The sequence below is a fragment of the Aedes albopictus genome, chromosome 2, assembly GCF_035046485.1.
Source record: "Aedes albopictus strain Foshan chromosome 2, AalbF5, whole genome shotgun sequence".
Lineage (NCBI taxonomy): Eukaryota > Metazoa > Arthropoda > Insecta > Diptera > Culicidae > Aedes > Aedes albopictus.
The window spans coordinates 512,152,207-512,174,325 of record NC_085137.1 but is presented as its reverse complement, the minus strand read 5'-3'; the positions used below and the strand labels follow the sequence as shown (position 1 = coordinate 512,174,325).

The 22,119-nt window shown below is 36.9% G+C and overlaps 1 protein-coding gene across 1 annotated transcript in view; it reads left to right on the top strand.

The window, feature by feature from the left end:
- LOC109432373 (uncharacterized) overlaps positions 1–22,119 on the top strand; it is a 495,279-nt gene that overhangs the window by 401,034 nt on the left and 72,126 nt on the right. The window contains exon 6 of the mRNA XM_062854538.1: positions 6,751–6,873. Coding sequence (XP_062710522.1) covers positions 6,751–6,873 — 123 coding nt within the window. The remainder of the gene's footprint in view (positions 1–6,750; positions 6,874–22,119) is intronic.

Below are 22,119 nucleotides of genomic sequence, written 5' to 3'. Positions count from 1 at the left end.
CTAGCTTTCATCACAGCACAGTGTCAATCTATCGTATGACGCCTACAAGTTATGCATCCAAGTTCGCTTCATAGTAATCCTCACCAGGGATGAGAAATGTACTGGAAAAAACGGTTACCGGCTGTACATTTGACATTTTTCCACACGAACATCATAGGCCCAGCCAAACTCAAACTGTTCGAAAAATAAATGTCATAACATTTTTTTTCCTGCAGCCTTCTTCCTCGAAACGGTTTCCAAGCGCGAGAGCGCCAGTACTCGAGCACAACGACGACAACAATTTCTGTCTCTCCCGTTTTCGCATTTTTCTGCGTTTCAAACCGCTTCCAGACAAACTTCTTTACATGCATCACAAAGCTAGGAGTGTGCTCTAGCTATTTGTGCAAATCGATTTAAATTATTCATTAAAACAAGTGAGTTATTAGCAGTTGAAAATATTTGACATTTTTCGCAATCACCCGCCTCAGCATGACTGCTCATAAATGTTTTCGTGGGGAAGCGAAAACCATCAAGCGTCTGCTTGACTGCCGTCGGCGTGGCGTCTGATGGTATTGGTGCGGCCGTTGTTTTGTTTTTATTTTACTGCCAGTATCGATGAACGGAAAAGAGAAAAAAGTATTTTTGCCATCCCTGATTCCTCACACAATATATCATTTTACGCTTGGCATCCATGGAGCAATGCATTAACCCTGTGTAAAAAAAAAACATTTCCCACCAACACTCCGACATCCGCATGACCTTGTGAAGGTGCAAAGGAGTCTACGGCCTGTTGGCAACAAGCGATTGCAATCATCACTTCCCTCCCCTTCCTCACATTGACCAGCAACCTGACGCCATTGTTGCCTAAAAATGCAAGATCAAAAACGCTCAAACACTGAAGATGTTTGTTAGTCCCATGCAGTTATCTCATTGGTTCCTTGTGTGAGTTTAGTTGGTCTGGCGATACTGGAGTAGCAAATGCGGGCGGTTAATCAAGTTTTTTTAGAGGTTTTACGCAGGAAAAACTGCTCATTAAGAGGTCGTTGAAGTCAAGGACTGACTTCAATCAGGTCATTCATTCTTCTTCTTCTTTATGGCTCTACGTCCCCACTGGGACTTGACCTGCCTCGCTTCAACTTAGTGTTCTTTGAGCACTTCCACAGTTATTAATTGAAGCGCTTTCTTTGCCTGCCATAGCATGAATTTGTATATTGTGAGGCAAGTACAATGATACGCTATACCCAGGGAGTCGAGAAAATTTTCCCGACCGGAACGGGAATCGAACCCACCGTCTCCGGATTGGCGATCCATAGCCCTAACCACTAGGCTAACTGGAGACCCCTCAGGTCATTCATAATCCTCATGAATTTTTTTCAAAGCATTTTCTTGTTCTTCGGTTTATAGAGCTAGCCGTTTTTTCCGTATGTAAATAACGGCTCTACCCCATTTGGCATAACGCCATTTGGCATAATGCCATTTGGCATAATGCCATTTGGCATAATGCCATTTGGCATAATGCCATTTGGCATAATGCCATTTGGCATAATGCCATTTGGCATAATGCCATTTGGCATAATGCCATTTGGCATAATGCCATTTGGCATAAAGGCCATTTGGCATATCGGCCATTTGGCATAACAAATATTATGCACATTCTTACTAAGAAGGCTGTTCTTCGTGTTATGCCAAATGGCATTATTCCAAATTGCCATTATGCCAAATGGCATTATGCCAAATGGGGTAGAGCCGTAAATAACTCCCATTGTACCAAATTTACTTAGGAATAGTTGTGAGAGACCTTCTGATTGACACATTGACATGATGGAAAATGAGTTCACGTAGTCCACAGAAGTGCCACACAGGTGAAACATGTGATTATAGTTCTCAACAGCTCATTGAACTCAAGGTAACCAAGATTTCCCGAGTACTAAGCACTCTTGTTGAGGAGCTTACATATTCCAGTTCGATGTAATATTGGCTTATGGAATTAATCGTTGCTTTCTGTGTCTAAACAACTCTCATTATTGTCCATTTACGAATCTCAGAGGTAAAGGCATGACTTCTCTTAGGTCATCTTATTTTCCTAGAAATTGTTGTGAGAGGCATTCTTATCGACAAATTACAGAATATGAGTTTATGTAGTGCACAGAGCTTTCACAGAGATAAAACATGTGTTTATCTACAGCTCATTGAACTCAAGGCCTGACTTTAACCATGCCATCCCAGATACTCAGGAATCTAGTCGAGGAGTTTACTTACTGCTGTTCAATGTAGTATTGGTTTCTGGAGCTAACCATTGTTTTGCGCATACAAATAATTCAAATAGTAGTTTGTCTACGGGTCTCGGAGGTCAAGGCATGACTTCAATTAGATCGTTTTAGTATTCATGTTTTGAAAGGACGTATTCGGGCAATCCATCGAAAACATAAACAGTAGTACAGGAGAAACACATAATCTAAAGATGTCTCCGATGACGTATGGGGCGAATGAAGAAATTATATCTCATTTTTCATGTAATTTGAAAACAATAAACGTAGACTTGGATTTGAATGATTCAGAAATATTGTATATCCCAGGATCTGCAGGATCAAAACGGCTACGCATTCTTTATTACGAAAAAATGAGGTTTACTGTTTGCCTGACGTTTTGACTCTGGGGTTTTGTTTCATCTTCAGGGGTAACTAATTTTCGTTTTTGGTCTTATGTTTTGTCTAAATGTAACTGGTTATCTAGTTTTGAAACGGACTGTACGCTATTGGCGCAAATCCACTTCTAGAAGTGGTTTTGCAAAATTTCACAAAAAAAGCTTTTTAGAATCACCAAAAAGCTCCAAACATTATTTCAGAAATCTTGGCATAATCCACTATACTTTTTTCGAACCTGTGCCATCTAAAAGTTACTTCGAAAAATTAAACTTTACTGAAAATTTCAGCGTTGGCCGGCTGTCTTAGATGGAACGGATGAACCACGTGTTCGTCACGTGCCCAGACTCTGATGGGCGCTGCGGATCTCGCTGATAACTGTAGATAATCGCTGGTTTACGGCGTAGATCAACCCACTGTGGTTCGCACTGGGGGATCGGTGGTTGTCGAGGAGTAGCTTGGGGTTAGACCCGCAAAAACGTGGCCAAGATCTAATGGGTCCTAGTTGGTAGCTGTTGGTAGTAATGCAGTCTTAGGGGAGGATCACATGGCGATTCACGAATAGGGCGCCATACCTGACAAATCACTGCCAATCACTGTCTCGTTCTTCTTGAATAATCTCGCGTTGGTATTCTCAAACTTTTGGTGAACTTATAAAAAAAAATACAGAAATCACAAAAGAACGAGTTCGAGGCACATGAAGCCCTACCTAACTTCAATTAAGACTATTTTTTCTACCTAATAATTCATCCAATTATTGCAGAATACATCCGTTAGCTTCAGATTATGAGGTGTGAAGTGTGAATGTAAGTGTATTGATAATTTTCATTCCCTACCATTCAAAACGACCGTTCTTATACGGTGTCATATTATCTTCCTTAATCCTAAACAAACTAATTGGATAGATACAATGAATTCATGAATGAGTAAACATATTCTTATTAGATTTACGATTACGAACACTGGATTACAATGAGAAACTAACAGAAATAAACAATAGGGGTACTCACTAAACATATTAAATTGCTGCGTAAGCCATGATTTTCTGCTTATTTGAAATGCTTCATGATTTTGCGAATGAAATAATCAAAGATTGCTTTGGTGATCGCGACGTTTAATCAGTTTAATCGATTTACGCTGTTTAGTGAATCCCCCTAATATTCTTTTCCAAGCTTTCAATATATACAAACAGGGCTATACGACTCATTGTGAACAGCAGTATGGTGAGTGGTATGTGCTACTCACTCTTCTTACTTTCCTGGGCCACATAGGGTAAATTACCAAAATTGTAACAGCCTTCCAGGGAGCCTCAGCTGAAAAATCTCAGTGCAGGTAACGCAGCAGAAACTGAATCACTGTGACGCAGCCCAGCAACGGCTATGTCAAGCAGTCGCTGAGTAATTGCGGGCAATGGCAACTGAGTCGCGGATAGGTCCTAAATGGCGGCGATATGGATGATGGGTAAATACCCAGTCTAGTAGGTTATGCCTACATCTAATTAAGGCCTCGTGAGTCTCCTTTTGTAGCTGTTATGCGCCTCTTTGATAAGCGACTAAACTGTTCAAGTAGATGCTGGACTGTATGACGGCATTGATAGGGCGAATGCTGGAGGTAATAGCGGGTGACTTTTCTTCAATGTCTAGGCAGTTTAATGGGAAATTAGCTTTTTTACGAACCAACAATGTCAGATCCTGTTATTTAGAAGAGATGGCCAATGGGCATGTTAAATGTCGATCTGGATATTGTCGATTCCGGACTAAAATCACCTTTACCGGAATGAAGTGAAGTTGATCGTCGACGTCACTTTTTGTAGTCCTGATCTGACAAGTAGGGTTCGAACTGGAGGGTAGACTCACTCGTACACTCATCACGTCCACCTGGCGGTTTACTATAGTACCAACTACAGTAACAGCTGGCAGCGAGTTTACTACGTAGTCTATATTTTTGAAGACTCATGTGTACACTATTGTTTGGAGTGTTTCAATGCACCTTCTCCTTCTTTTTCCTGACGTTACGATCAACAGCGACAAAGTCTGAATCTCTGCTCTTTCACCGCTATTAACTGAGACTTCCTTTGCCAATGATCATTTTGCATTTGTATATCGTGTGGAAGCTACGAAGATACTATATGCCAAAGAAAGTCACCCTCAACATGGCCATGCAGAATACCCGTGTGCTTACCGCATCGGGTCCTCTTCAATTCACCCAAACTCGATAACTAAGCTGTTTCTTGGATTCTTTTGTACCATTCTCCCTCTTCCAAGTGGACATCACCCCAGGCAACAGCGTAAAGACGACGCCATTCCAAAACAAGCCGTGGTCGTGTTTCACTTCACGACCGCAAGTCGTTTACTGCCACAAAACCGCAGTCATTTGCAGACTTTCCCGGAATTGACGGTTTCCGCTTACGGGTGCTGAGGTGGTGCGGCAACTGGCTGGTGAGGTGAGGTTCTCTTTTGTTGTCGGAGAGGTGTCATTTTCACACCGAAACAGCACAGGAAGTCGCGATGAACAAGCTCTGATTGAGTTTGGCTGCTAAAGCAACAGCTTATAAAATTTGATTTGATGGGGACGAACGATCGATCATTGGGCGATGGTATATTTCATTTGCGGATAATGATTCTCCATTGATATCATTATCATCATCATCGTCCGGATGTGCTTGCGGGGTGTTGGAAAGCGTCGTATCCGTCCTTGCAGAGCAAATAATATTTTTTCCTCCCCTCCTCGGATTACTCCACGATTCATGAGGTTAAAAGCATTGACAACGAAATGAATTATTTATTTGGTTGGAATTGCGGTATACTTAGATCAGTGATGTCAGGGTGTGCAATGCTTACTATTTGTAATGAGTAAAGATGGATGAAACGGCCCCGTATATCCGAAGCTCAAGGATATTCTGGAAGACCATGCTTAGGGACTCGATTCACGGTCCGGTCCAGGAACTTATCGTGATGAAAATGACGTCAAAGTGCTCATACAACACTAGGTTTTGTCTCAGTGGAGATGTCACTCTAAGAAGGAGGAGAACAACAAATGAAAATTTAAAAAATGGCCTAATTTTTTTTTCTCGAAGTATTACCTTACATTCGTCAAGAAAAACATTTAGGAGTAGCTAAGGTCAATGGTTTTAAGATTTTCTGCAGTTGTATTGCGCGCCCTAACTTAGCAGTTCAAGAATCGTCACCACAAAAAGAAGACGTAAGCGAGGCGGGATTGCTTTCAAGATTCCATCAGTGCCAGGACAGGAATCACAAGGCAGTCAGTTCCGTGTCGCAGGCCCGTGCACAGAAGTGGCGCCAAGGGAGGGGTTTTTCCCAATTTTGGCAAAAGGCGGAGGGGCGCCTAGTGTACGGAGCGTCGGTAATGGGAGGGGTTTAACACCCAAACCCCCCCCCCCTTGTGCACGGGCTTGCCGTGTCGCAAAATGACACATCAAGGCGATGATGGCGGACCGAAGGCGAAGAGCTACGGAGCTTACCTAGGACACAATTGATGTCCCGCTGTGCTGTGTCTGTTGTAGGGGTGGCCGGGCAAAGCAGAGGAGACAGAAGTGGTGAGGTTAACTACTAGCAATAACATTACCAGCAGGACATCTTATCCCCCCGCTCGGTTCCATTGTGTTGAAGTTCTACCATTCTGGCAAACACAAAAACGCGCCAAATCCGTGAAAGATAGTTGTAAATCATCCGCTTCAAAAGGGTCGCCAAGGAAGGAACAGGGAAGCTGGAAGGGGGAGCCTTGCGGTTGATGCACTCCCAAAGGCGATCCTTGCGCAATGATATACTTTCGTTGTCGTCGTCTTTGCCGAAGTCGATGTACACAGAGTGACAAAGTGATGTAGCTGGAAGCGCATTATCCAACCTGGAGTCAAGTTGTCATGAGATAAGAAACGTAGGAATGAGAGAATGAATTTGCTTTTTCTTTCCCGGGCACCAATCTGCTTCCGGTGGCACTATCGTGAATCAGGTGAATAAGTAGAATACGAATTCTTTCATACAACATCTCGGTTGTCGAGTGCTCTACAAGGTGTGATAAATGATTTGATTGATTGTTTTTTTATTGCTGTAGTATAAGAAACATCATAAGATTCTGATTTTTTAAATATGTACCTTTTTTTTCATTACAGATATCAATGAGTGCATCGAATACGGAGAAGATGTATGCGAGTATGGATGCTCCAACACGATTGGATCGTTTATATGCAAATGCCCGAAGGGACTCCGAGTAACAGACAATAACAAGTGCATGGGTAAGTTCTCATCTGGGTACTGGATTCAGTGCTGTCATGGATCAATCAGTGCTTAAAATAAGAAGACCAGGAGCGCTGATTTTTGTTTACGAAGACATTTGTGCGTTCGAAATCGTGAGTAGGTGCCGAGAGCTATTGTGGCGGCCATTTTGGTATTCTAACAAGTCTATCCATAAAGCACAAAGTTTAATTTGCAAAAGAAGCTGCAATAGATTATGGTAAAACATCAACAAATTCAATTGTAAAGAAACTTTAGATGCACAAATCTGACAAATGAATCACAGAACTATTCTGCGTTTGGTTTTCCTCCCAAGTAACATTTTGATGCCCAGTTACTCTTGTAGAGGTTTTCAAAACCGATATAAAACCTTTTATTTTGGTTTAATGATGGTTCTACGAACCTCGTCTAGTATGTTTGACTAAAAATGTTACTTGGGCTGGCTTTGATCACTTGCTGAAAGAGGCAGATAATCCAAACCAGGCACATTTGCTTACGGATTATCAATATGAGTGCTAGGAACGTAACTAGGAACTCAAGATGGCTATTGTGTAAGCCTTATTTGTATTCTATGATGTTGCACTGTGATTTATTCATCAATAGTTTCTGAAATGGTTAACGACAGCACAAAACTTAATCGTACAGGTACCTGGGAGCACTTGTGATATCACATCATTTTCGCTGCACATCAGTCTCCGAGTGGAGGAAAAGATCTCAATCATAGCATATTTTGATATAGAGATCAAAAAGTGATATTGGTTTGATTGATATAAAAGATGAAAGATCTAAAAATAATATCGAAAATTGACTCTTAGAACAACACCTTCACATTATCTTTAGCTCTTGTAAGATCTAGCCAATAGCAGCGAGCTATTCGTATCTTTGAATATCAAATTTTGATATTATTCATATTTTTATCTCTTACATCAATCAAACCAATAACCTTCTACCCAAGTACTTATAAAAATCCTTCTCAGGAATGTATTAAAGAATTCTTGGTCGAATTCCTGTATAAATTTCCGGGCGTAGGTATTTCTGAAGGAAACGCTTTTTTTGGGATAATCGTTGTAGAAATTAGTCAAGGAATCCTTGGATGAATATCTTGAGAATTTGTTCGGATCCCTTTATAAAATTTCTGTAAGAATGTAAAAACACGTAAGAATGTCTGAAGAAATCGCTGCAAAATTTCTGAAGAAATCCCTGGAATATAGAAGGAATCTCTGGAAATATTTCTGAAGGATCTCTGGAGAAATTTTAGAAATAATATCTAGAGTAATGTTTAATGAGATTTCTGATGGAATTTCTAATAAAATTTCATACACAATTTCTGAAGTAAACAGTAATCGAATTACTGTGGATTAGATATAAAGCACCCTCTAAAAAAAAAATAGATTATCAAAACTCATACATTTTATAAAAATGACTCAAAAAAACGAGAGATGACATGTGATTAGAATGTTGTGTTCATCATTTTTCAATATATTTGTTACAAATTTTTCTGTTCGTAAAGAAAATGATCCTTCTCTAATGAAAAAAAATGTATTTATCAAAGAAATTGCGCTGGAAAAAAACTTTGAAATCCCTGATGCAATGTTTTCTAAAAACCTTGTGTCCATTTAAAAGCACGATGTCTTTGTAGAAATTACGTAAAGAAACCTTGAAAGAATTTCTGGAGGAATTTTTAGGAATGGTTATAGAAATTTCTGATAAAAAAAAAACTTGGAAAAAATTCTGCATAAATCCCTGCTACAATTTCTGGAAAGTTTTTGGAACACAGAAGAAGTGTTTGGAAATATTTGTGAAAGATCTCTGGAGAAATTTCAGAAACAATACCTGGAGGAATTTCTGAAGCAATTTCTAAACAATTTGCTGTGGAAATTTCTGGAATACTTCAATATTTCTGAAGAAATCCAAGAGTAACTCCTGAAAAAGCAAGGGATGTATTCCTGATAAAATATCTCCTTGGAAAACCTTTGGTGTTGTTAGATAGTTTTAGAAAAAAAACCTGGGTGATTTTCTGAAGGAATTCCTAGAGGATCATCTGGAGAAACAAATCGTTAAATTTCTGTTAGCATTTCTGGAAAATCTGTTGTTCTTCAAAATGTCTTCCTTGAATTTCTTCGATAACTTATCAAAAATTCCTCCAAAAGTTCCTACAAGGATTAATCTTGAAAACCTTCCATGTACTTCCCCATAAATTCTTCCAAGAATGCTTTCAGAAATCTCGTCAGGAACGAATTCCTTCACGAATTTCTTCCACGATATCTTCAGAAAATCAAAAACTCAGATTTTTTTTTAGAAATCCCTCTAAGGATTCATGTAGAGAAATATTCAGAAATTTTTATCAATTTTCCAAGGATTCCTATAAAAAGCTTTTCATAATTTGTTTCCAAAATTGTATCATGAATTAATTTATAAATTTCTGTAGATTCTTTCTCAAATTTTCCTCGGATTCTTTTAGAAATAACATCATTTATGAATATATATACATTTCATGAATGCTGAGGAATTTATGTTGAGATTAATAGGAAATATTTCTAAAGAATTTTCTGACTATGAATATAAAAGAACTTGTGGCAAAATTTCTAGAGGTCTCCTAGAGGGAAATTCTGAGAGAATTTTCGAAAAAAAATAAATACTTGTCTCTACCCGGAGGAAATTCTGCAACTATCTCTGTTTTAAATTATGCAAAAATCTGTATTCATGAAAAAAATCCTGAAGGGATTTCTGGAAGAATTTGTAAAGTAGGAATTTTTGAAAGCACCCTCAGCAAAATCCCTAGAAAATTCCAAAGAAATCAATCTGAAGGAACGCTCGAAAAATGTCTGAAAAAAAGGTTGAGGAAATTCTGGAAGAAGCATTCATGGAGGTTTTCTGGTGTTATTTATAAAAGAATCCGAGGAAAATTTGGGTAGGAATCTGAAGAAATATATTAATGAATTCCTGATACAATTTTGGAAGCTATTAATGAAAAGTTTTGTAGAGAAATCCTTGGAAAAATTTCTGGAAAATTTCTCTCTAACTTCTGGAGGAAATTTTGGAATAAAAAATCGATGAAACTCATGGAGAACATGTTGAAGCATTCTATGCAACATTTTCCTAACGAATTACTGAAGAAACATTTAATTGAATTCGTTCAAAAAACGGAACGATCTCTCGACAGAATTCTCAATGAAGCCATGGAAGCTTTTCTAATTGAATGTTAAGAGAAATTTATATAATAATCATAATTTCGTGAGACATCCCTGAAACACTTCCTGAAAACCTATTTGGAAGAAACGGATTACTTGAGGGATTTTCAAGGAATACCAAGGAATATTTGATAAAAGAATCCCTAACAAAATTTCGGAGGTATTCTAAGAGAGGATTCCGTACAAAAATTTCTTAAAGAATCAGTGGAAGATTTTTTAAAAGATATCCCTGAATAAATGTCTGACGAAATCCATACAAGCTTCTCAAGAAAAGTCACAGGATTTTCTGAAAAGATCCATATATAAACTACAGAGAAAGCATTTCGTTGGAGAAATTTACGGGGGAAACTGGAGGTATTTCTGAAAAAAACAATCTCTTGAAAAATTTTTGAAGTAACTCCTAGTGGAATTACTGAAGAAATCCCAAGACAAGTTTCAGAAGCAATCCCTGGAGAAAATTTTCGAGAGATTTTAAGAACGAAACTCGGAAGTAATTTCTAAAAGAATCCATGGCATATTTTCTCTTGAGAAAATTCTTAAGGAATCCATGAAAGACCATGGACCCAATTTCTCAATGAATCTTGCGGAATCAATGGAAGACTTTCCAATTGAATACTTGGAGAAATCTCTGCATTAATCTTTGGACTAAACTCTAAGGAAATCCCTGAGGATCCCGAAAACCTTTCTGAACAAATTTCTCAGGAATCGCTAGAGCATTTTCTTAAAAAATCACATAACGATTTTTTAAAGAAAAGTATGCAACTATAAAGGAATCCCTGGAAGATTTTTTATGGACTGAGAAAAAATTAAAAAAAAAAAATCTCAGAATAGATATCTGAACAAATCTCTAGAGGATTTTCAGAGGCAATCCATTTCAGAAGAAAATTCTGAAAAAAATGCAAGGATTTAAGGATTAATTTGTGCATGGAAGTTTTTCTTTTTCCTCTAGATTTTTTCTCTAGAATTCCTTTTTTTTTGCGAAGAATTAGCCGAAGTTCAAATTCTCAAATAAAAAAAACTTCTAGAAATTTCTTAAGAAATCACTTGTGGAGATTCTGAAGGAATCACTAGAGGAATTTCTGTTGCAACCCTGGAAAAAATTTTTGACTGAATCTGTGAGAGATTTTAAGACAGGATCTCAGAAGGAATTTCAAAAACAACTATGGGGGATTTTCTGAAAAAATCTCTTAAGAAATATCAAAAGAAAAAAAAAACATCAAATAGGGTAATTTTCCAGTTGTTGCACGGCTAAAACTCGCCTATTGTTGCACACTCCATGTTATTCTTATGAGGTGTGCAACAATTGGCGAATTTTCAGCCGTGCAACAATTGGCAAATTGCCCTACTTGTTAAAATAATCCCTGAAAGAATTCCTAAAGCGATTCTATGAAAAATTTCTAAAGGTAGGTAGGAAGAATTTCTTAAAATGTCCCAAGAAGGATTTTTGATAGAGTTACTGGAGCGGTTTCTGAAGTAATCGCTACAAGGTTTTCCAAAAGCATTCCTCGATGGATTTCCCTGGAGGACTTTTCTATAGGGATCCATACAAAAACTATAGAGGAAGCGTTTCTACAGAAAGTCTTGGAGAAATTTGTGGGGGAAGTCTGGGGGAGATTTCTGAAAAAAAATATTGGCAGATTTTATGAATTCAACCAAAAAAGTTTTTCTATCAAAATTTTAGAAAATACATGCATTCATCCCTTATGGATTTTCTTAAAAAGAATATAAAATTGGGAAAAATTTCCGAATAGAAATTTAAGTAAGAAACTTTCTGATAGAAATCCCTGGAAAACTTTCAGAAAACCTTTTTGGAGGGATTTCCTAAGCAATTTCAGCAGGGATTTTCTTTTAGAAGCTTATAGGGAATTTCTTCAAAGTATCATGGAATATGTCATAAACGAATACCTAAGAATTTCTGAAGGGATAATAAAAAAATGTAAAGGATTTCTAGGATGGATTTTTGGTGAAGTCCCTGAAGTCTCTACAAGCATTTAAAATAGCTTCCACGATGGCTTACCCTGGAGAATTTTCTATGCGGTCCCACACAAAAACTACTGAGGAACCGTTTTTAAAGAAATTTCTTAAAAAAATCTTGGAAGAATTTATGAATTTACCAATGAAGTTTTTCTATCAGTCTGTCCAAAAAAAAAAGAAAAATTCAGTAAAAATTTCCGGATTTATTCCCAAAATATTGAAGAAAATTGCAAACGGAATTTCTAAAGCAAACCATGGTAGATTTTCTGAAAGAATCTCAGGACGTTATTCAAAATTAATCCAGACTTTCTTATTGAAGATTTGGAGAAATAACAGAAAGAAAATTTCTGTAAGAAATCCCTAGAAAACTTCCTGAAAACCTTTTATGGAGGAATTTATTAAGGAATCGCTAGAGAATTTTCTTAAAGAAGCTCTTTGAATTTCATAATGTATTTCCTAGGAGTATTTCTCAAAAAGTCTCTGGAAGGTTTTCTAAAGAATCCCTAGGACAAATTTCTGGGAGCAATCGTAGAGGAATTTCCGAAAAACAAATCTTGAAGGAAATTATGAAATTAGTTAGGGAAGTTTTTCTAATAGATTCTCTAAAAAAATAGATTTAATGAAAGAATGTCAGGATTAAATTCATAGAGAAGCCACGGATTACTTTCTAATTGAATACTTGGAGAAATGTGAATGAGACTCACTTTGAAAGAAATCCCAGGAAAATATGCTGAAAAAGTTTTGGTGGAATTTCTTAAGTAATCGCAGGAGAAGACTATGGAATATTTCATAAAGCAGTCCCTGACAGAATACCCGAAGGGTTTAAGTGAAATTTCGAAGGGATTTCTTAAGAGAATTTCTCAAAAAGCTCCAGATTCCTTACAAGGTATTCCGAAAGAGTTTCATGAAGGATTTCCCTGAAGGGATGTTTACAAAAGCTACTGAGGAAGCATTTCTTGAGAAAGCCTTGGATAAAATTCAGGGGGAATCTTAGGAGAATTTCTACAAAAATCTTGGCAGATTTCATGAATTCACCCTAGGAAGTTTTTCTAACAGAATCTCTCGAAAAAAATCAGAAGGAACAAGTGGAATTTCTAAAAACAAGGGAAAATTGGGGAAAACTTCCAAATGAATCCGCAAAAGATCAAAAAAAAAATGCAGAAGAAATTTGCATAGCAAACCAAGGAAGATTTTCTGGAAGAATCTTTGAAAGAAATTCATAATCAATCCATTGAAAATTTGCTTATTACATTCTTGGGGAAATTTGAGTTAAAATCTTTTTGAAAAGAAAACCCTGTGAAACTTCCTGAGGAGAATTTCCCAAACTGTCTCAAGAAGGATTTTTAAAGAGGTAGTTTCCAAAAGAATTCCAGAAAGGATTTCTAATGGAGTCCCTGGAAGATTTTCTAGAAGGGTCCATACAGAAGCTACTAAGGAAGCACTTTTCAGAAAAGCCTTGAGGAAAATTTGGAGGAATTTAAAAATAAATTCTTGGTGGAGTTTATAAATTTATCCTTGGAAGTTTTTCTTATAAAAACACTTGAGAAATTTCTAATTAACCCACTAGTTGAATTTCTGAAGTTATCCCTGAAGAAATCTCCAAATGAATCTTCGAAATTAATCTCTGTGAGAATATTTGACCCCGTTAGAAGAAATTTCTGGAAAACCACCCGAAAACGTTTCTGGAGGGAAGTTACTGGATGAATTTCTAAAAGAAAACCCTGTGCAATTATTTTAAAGTATCCATGGTGGAATTTCTGAAGTAGTCAATGAACCTTTTTGCCTTTCTCGTACACCAAAGTGTACTGAAAGGCCATATATTCACTCAAAAAACGAATTTTCGATAGAAGGCTTGGAGGGTCCAGTCACATATACCAATCAACTCAGTTCGACGAATTGAGATGATGTCTGTATGTGTGTATGTGTGTATGTGTGTATGTGTGTATGTAAGTCTGCGTACAAAAAGGTCACTCACTTTTAACCCTCTAATACCCAAATTTTTGATTTTGATCTAAATATCATTTTTCGTCATCTAAAATCGATTTAAACATGTTTTGGAAGATGATTCTTTTTAATTCTCGATTTCTTGAATTTCAGTTTTTGATTTTTCTAATTTTTATTTTTGAACATCCTCACAGTTTTATATTTTTCCTGAAAGCCTATTTGGGTTACGGGTTTTTGAGATGAAAACATTCTGAGATTTTATGATTATTGTTGAAATATTTTTATTTTTATTTTTTTTCATAGAAAATTTTATTTTCCGTGTAATTTTAAGGAAAATAATATAAGAGTGTATTAGATTCCCTTAAACTATAAAACTAGGATAGAATGATTTGGGAAAAATTTAAAATATGTTAATTGTAGCGGTGTAATACAAAATAAACAATGACTTCTAGAAGGTGCCTTAAACATCAATTTTTTAATGATTTTTAAAAAATATGAATACGCTTTAAAATACACCAAAAATCATTTTGAGATATACAAAACAGTCTTAAATATCAGCGAAAAATAAAAAAAAAGATTTCCCAAGAAACAAAAATTACAAAAATGCTCAAACTATACCCCGTCTAAAGGTGGGATTGGGTATTAGAGGGTTAAGGCACTTCCGATTGGATGATTTTTTCGGATTATAGCTCAAATCGAAACGGAATTTTATCGCATTGTTTGCTTTTGAAAACGGTCCGGATCGGTCAAGGCATTCCGGAGTTATGGTCATTTGAGTGATCCGGACCAGCACCGGTAGAACTGGCCACATATAAAACTGAACCAAATCCCCGACCAAGCCCCATCCCATCATGCGACACATCAAACTGCGGCGATTTTTGTAACCTTCAGCAATGGTTGACAAATTTTGTGCGGATATTGATACAGGAGACCGAAAATTCTACGATGTCGGTCCAAAGTTCAAGATGGCGGTCTAAAATTCAAAATGGCAGCTCCAAATTTAAGATGGCGGATATATAATGGAGTTTTAATCCTTAAACCATGCAATATGGGTATATTTTGTATGGGGAAGATGTTTGGAGTCCAATAATGGCGACTATAATATCCAAGATGGCGGTCTAAAATCCAAGATGGCGCCTCCAATTGAAGATGGCGGCTGTTTAATGGAGTTTTAGGTACTTAGGGGCTATCCATAAACCACGTCGTCATGAGGGGGGGGGGGGGAGGTTCGGCCAATGACCATTTTGTATGGACGAAAAAAAAAATTTGTATGGACTAATGACCACGTGGGTGGGGGGGGGGTTTTTGGTTGGGAAGTCCCAAAAAAATGACCACGTGGTTTATGGACAGCCCCTTAAACCATGTAGCATGGGTATATTTTGTATGGGAAGATGTCTGGAGTCCATAAATGGCGATCTGAGTATCCAAGATGGTGGTCTAAATTTCAAGATGGCGGCTCCAGATTCAAGATGGCGATTGTTTAATGGAGTTTTAGGTCCCAAAACCATGCAATATGGGTATAGTTTGTATGGGGAAGATATCCGGTGTCCAAAAATGGCGACCTGAACATTCAAGATGGCGTTCTTAAATTCAATATGGCGGCTTAAAATTCAAGATGAAGGCTGATTAAAGGAGTTTTAGACCCTTAAACCATGCAATATGGGTACATTTGGTATGGCGGTCTAAAATCCAATGTGGTGGCTCAAAATTCAAGATGGCGGTTGTTTAGTGGAGTTTTTGGTTCTAAAACCATGCAATAAGAGTATATTTTGTATGGGCAAGATGTCCAGAGTTCAAAAATGACAACCTGAATTTATAAGATAGCGGTCTAAAATACAAAATGGCGGCTCTAAATTCAAGATGGCGGCTGTATAACGGAGGTTTAGGCCCTAAAACCATGCAAGAAAGGTATATTTTGTATGGGAAAAACGTCCGGAGTCCAAAAATGGCACCCTGAATATCCAAGATAGCGGTCTTAAATTCAAAATGGCGGCTGCAAATCAAGATGGAGGCTGTTTAATGGAGTTTTAGGCCCTAAAACTATGAAAAATGGGTATATTTGGTATAAGGAAGATATCCGGAGTTCAAAAATGACGACCACAATTTTGAAGAGGGCGATATAAAATCCAAAATGGCTGCTCCAAATTCAAGACGGTGGCTGTTTAAAGCAGTTTTAGACCCTAACTGCATGTAATATGGGTATATTTGGTATAGGGAAGATGTCTGGAGTCAAAAATGGCGACCGCAATTTGCAAAATGATGGCCCAAACACCAAGATGACGGCTCCAAATTCAAGATGGTGGCTGTTTAATGGTGTTTTAAGCTCTAAATAGGTGTCATATGGGTTTATTTGATATAGGGACGAATTGTGTTCAATGGAGTTCTGGGCTCTAAAACCATGCAATATGGGTACATCTGGTATGGGGAAGAAATGTGGAGTCTAAAAATAAAGACCAGAATAGTCAAGATGGCGGACTTAAATCCAAAATTGCGGCTCAAAGTTCAAGATAGCGGCTTTTTGAAGACATTTAGGCGCAAACATCAAAGCTACATAAACAATATGATTTCTGGTGCCATGTATTGCATTTTTGTTTAACGTATGAAAGTGCGATATTCATCTACATGTCACTTGAGTTTTGTTGAAATGTGTTTTCGAAGGCACGAGGAAAGTGTCATCACCGCTAGGTGGATTAATTAGGGTTTTTCAGCTTTTTTTCGAGAAATTTTTGGAGGTGGGTTCTTAAAAGTTTCTGAATGAAATTTGAAGAAATTCATTATGAGAATTCTTTGTGAAAGTCCTGAAGAAATCTTTAGTGGCATTTCTGAAAGTATCCCTGAATTCTTTCTGAATTTCTGGAAAACCCTGGAAAATTTTGAGAAGGAATATCTAATAGTATTTCTCAAAGAATTTCAAAAAAAAAAATCTGACTAAATATCAAGTAGAATTTCTGAAGGAATGTCCAATTTTCGAAAGAACCCTGGAGAATATCAGCAGAAATTCATGTAGGAATTTCTGAAACAATCCATTCAAGTGTTCATTAAAGAATCATTTAATAAATTTTTGAAGCTATGTACAATTTCTGAAAGTTATTGTGAAACAATTCTGAGCACAAAGGTTATAGTTTCGTAAATTTTGAATAAGTTTTTTTTCATTTGACGTGCGTCTGGCAAAAATTAAAAAATGTTAAAAAAAATTCCAGAATTTTCATAAATTTGTTTTTATAATTCATGCGACCTCATCAGATAGTTCTTATGCTGCCAACCATATTATATTTGCATGCTTAAAGAAAAAAAAAATTTTTCGTTTATTGCACAATCGTATCCATATCGGTAGAATGGCTCCCACCGCAAATTGGCAGCATCTCAGCAACTTGGTCGTCCTCACGTAGCCCACGAACCAAGGCGCACCAGCAGCATGCATGCAACGCTACAACATCCAAGAGCTGAGGTCAGATTTGCGGACGACTAGAATGAGAGCTTTTGGTTTCGGTTGGAGTGAGGTTGCAGCATTTACCGACATCGTCATTTGTTCGGTAAGCAGTTTGGAGCAATAACTATCAGTTGTTACAACTGCCTTCTGTGAAACCGGTGCAAACTGACTTGAAAACTAGCTTAAATCGAGATTATGGCATTTGCATGTTTTAATTACTCTTGCCCAGTGGCTGGCACGTCCGAAACAAGTCAAAGTCATCAGACTCTGTTTGAGTCGGAGTCTGAGTCTCAGTCTCGATGAAGGAAGGTGGATGTGGTCCAATAAATTCTAAACTTGGTAAACAAATTGAATTTTGAAGTGGGTTTTAAATTATTTTGAGTCGGCTAGCGGTACGGCAGGGAAGACACAAGTGTGGTTTGGAAATGTTTTGAATGTATATTGAAATTTTCAATCCATTCCATGCTTCTCAGTAATATGTTCCAATTGACTGCGCAAAACCGATGAGCAAACCCAGCTCGGTCTAGTATTGGTTGAGCTTTTCTCTGGAGCTCAGTCTGGGATTGAGGCTAGCAGGGAATCTAATTGAATGGCATATTTGAATATGCCTATTCTGGAATTAAATTTCGATAAACCCTCCTATATCAACAGCTTCCGATTTGAGGCCCTGGGGGTATTGAATTTGCTTTTCAAAAGCCCGTTTCGCTTTCTTCTACTAAGCTCAACCGTATTTATGACACAAAGAGGATATTTACGAAATTCAAAATGTTTGTTATGCAAACGCAGTAGCGTATTCAAGCTGGTTCATTGCCTTATTATATACAAACATTGATTAGTTTTTTGGAGATTTTCCGAATTGGTCATTTTTTTTTAAATTAGGACAAAGTTTTTGTTTTACAATGCGATTTGAAAATTTGAAACCCCAGTTATACATATTCATCTTAGATCATCATGTAACGAAGATTTGGTGACAAACAATGCAACTCTTAAAAGTTTTAAGATAAAAATATGGAAAAAAAAGTTTGGTACTAGTAGTACACCTGAACACCCGTCTGTTCCACCAAACAAAATACCATATTTCAAAGTACATACACCGACTCTTCAGCTATACATTCATCTTTATCTTGCAACGACTCCTATGAGAGCCTACCGAAAGACATTGTGTATGCAAATTGCAATTTCAAACAGCCTAAATACATAACATAACAAGTTCGAATCAAATTTTCACAAGTTTGTCGTCTGTCATATTCTAGGTTCCGTGCGTAGATCACTCTACCCTTCCATCTGATTCCAGTTAAAATCTTGCCATGGAAAGAACGTGGAGCTGAATCTGACGATGAATTCTATACCCTGAAAGGAAGCCTTTCTCCTCTCAATACCGTTTTTTTTTTTCCTCTTCCAATCTACACTTTCATCCTAGGAAAACCTTCCACAAAAGCGCCCCTTGTTCCGTTGTTTGATGCTTTCGATTCGATGAAACTTCCAGCAGCAAAAAAAGGAAGCTAGACATTACCTCGAGGCTTCCGGAGAAAACGAGCTGTAACAAACTTGCATGTCATTCGTTAGCTCGTTTGAAAGCGAATACTGTAAAGATGCTTTTTTCTATCATTTCGATGTCAATAGGATAGGCTCTTGATCAGTGATACTGCTACTGGATTCAAAATGGAACAGCTGATGTTGGAAAGTGTCATCATTTTCAAGAAAAACCTTCTTTTGAAAATATTATGCTCACACTCTTTGGTAAATAATGCTTGAGATGAGGGAGAAAGTAGAACGCTTTCCATGGGATAGGATGCTAGAATTAGGTGCCCGTTCGTTGGTAGCTCGGATTGTGGGAAACTATTTCCTTATTTTGTTTAGAGCTGGCGTTTACTGCTGATTACAGCAGAAAAGTAATATCGTGCCAACGGGGTAGCTCGTGGGAGATAGATCTATGAGCCGATATAGTTGTGGATTCACTGAAGAAGAATAACTACTAAGTTTTGTGTAATTGCTTCAGATTTATTTTACTAGAATAACTGAGAAAATCTTCCACTGAACTATGGGCACACAAAATTTAAAAAAAATCGCACCTTAGAGATTTGTATGTTTGTTTCACCAGATATTCCTCTAAGAATCCCTTCACAAAAACGTCCAGGTTTTTTTAACGATTTTATCCAGGTTTAATCTTAAAAATATCTCAAGAGATTGTTTCTGAAATTCCAGGGGTCTCGTTAGGAATACTTTCTTCGAATTTTCCAGGAAGTTCCCGTTGATTTCTTTAGATATTCCTCAATTCAATATTCCAGAAATTTCCACAGGAACTCGACTTCTTCTGAAAATCCTCAAAAAATTCTTACAATAATTTCTTTTAAAATCCGTTTATAAATTCCCTTATAATTACAACACAAAATGACTACATGGCGCATGGGCCTTGAAATAAACGATTAGACAAAAAAAAAATACAGCAACCGGCGAAAATAGGAAATATCGTGTGGTGATTAAAGTTTGGGTTTTTGGGAAATGTATAAAAATATTCTTGTATATATAGTCCACTTCTCTCGACATCAAAAGATTCGTTTCCATTTTTTTTATTTTTGAAAGTTTGTAGGTTTTGAGCATTATTATAGACTATCAGCTTTTCATGGAATCAATTCTAGTTCGTACGATGTATACACTTTTAATGTGAGCTCATTGCTGTGCTCACATACATGAAGTATTACGAAAATCGCTGTTCAGATCATTGCTTATTTTAAATTGTTGGACATGAAGGTCAGTAAAATCTGGCAAATAGAGAGAGACTAAAGCAAATATTCTAATTATTGTTTTTTTTTTTATTTCATTTGGCTTTTGAGTGTCTCATTGTCATCGATAACATATTCGTCAAGGACATATCTTTGTCTTTGTCCCATAGGACTCAAGGAAGAATTTGGAAAAAGAAAATCGGCATTATCAATAATATTTCAATAAAAAATATAAAGAATTTATAATACACTGCGCTGTTTCCATTTTCAAAGCACGTTCAAAGGAGTCGTGGAAGACAGTCCGTCAAGATGTAGGGGAGACTGGGGAGACTTGACCCCTTTTTCTTAATTTACCTGAAACTTTAAGAAAAAAACACAAAACTAGATCCGAATTCCGTTCAAAATGGCAGGTAAACATCTATTGCAAGTTGATACATACCAGAAGGCCTTGAAATTATTGTTAAAGTTTTCAAAACTGTGTTTTTATGGAGGCATGTCTTATGATGTATTTTTCAAGAATGGGTGACACTTGATCCCTCTTTGAGCACATGGTTTGTTTAAAGGGAAAATAATTCCAGAGTCTTCTTTTTCATTTTCTTTTCGAGTTTTCTTGTATTTTCGATGAACATGGAGTGTTTGAAATTGTAAGATTTCCTTAATTTTTTAAGGATATGCCGTATTTTTGAAATGGGGAGACTTGATCCCCCTTTTCTTGGTTTGTACTAAAGTTATAATTATCTGACACATTATATCGTTTTTTTTTTGTTTTTATTTATGTGTATTTTAACTTAGGAGCTAATTCTACACTTTCATTTTATCGTTGAATAGACTATAATTCCAAGTAAATAGAGGCTTCCGAATAGAACTTTATTTTTCACATGTATAATGTGTGTGTAATCCTCGAGGGATCAAGTCTCCCCATGTCACTGTTGTGTATACTAAGCAGAATTAATTAAAATATGTTAACAACAGCATTATTTGGATAAATAATTTTGAAAGTATTGTATTTAAACTATGTGCTGTGAAATTTTGACACGATTTGGTTCAATTTTCACAAACTTATTGAGATTTTTCGGAATCGCCTAAAAAATTTCTGAATGATCGAAAACAAACCATCAGCCGTTAAAAAATAATGCAATGTACAATCGAAATCACTTGTAGCCAAAACATAGTCGTTTGTCCAGGAGTAGTTTTGGAAAAATTATGCTAGAAGAAAAATATTTTTGATTCCGAGAGAATATGGGGGGAACAAGTCTCCCCAGGGATCAAGTCTCCTCACCCAAGTAACAAAATTAATTTTATAATGCTTTTGAAGAATTCTTCAAAACCTGTTCTTTAAAACTGAATATAAACCCAATTGCTCTGCAACACTACATCAACTCAATCATAAACCCGCCATAAGACCAAAGAGGCCCATCCTATGGTAGTCTTGGAGAGTTGATTATAAGATTTTCTTAAAACCTGTTGTACTTCACAAGATGTCTTCAATGCGAATTGATCTCTGCTTGCAGAGCACTTCAAGTGCACGATTAAACGATCATAAAATTATCTGTTTCTGTTGCTGCTGCACTGCTGCAGCTTTCATGATGGATGATTCGTTTATTTGAGTCGGTAAAAACATCATGAAAATGATACAATATTATTATTGGGATTAATTTCTAACACAAATTGGAAATATTTCCCTATTATAACTAGGTTGTCCACTGCCAAGCGAAAATCATCGTATATATGTTGCATGATACTTCCAAAAATTGCAACGCGCTGCGATAATAATGGAGTAATAAAATAATGAAAACTATTATTTCAGGTCAGGAGAGCAATGAGTTTTCTCAACATGGCTTCCGTCGAAATCGTCGAAGACGTCCATAATTATCGGTGGTTTTATTCAACATCACCATAAGATTGTCTCAAATTACTTTCAACTTACGCAAGAGTGAAAAGGGTAACTCAAGAATACTCTGATTTATAACGTTCTCAATGCAGCCT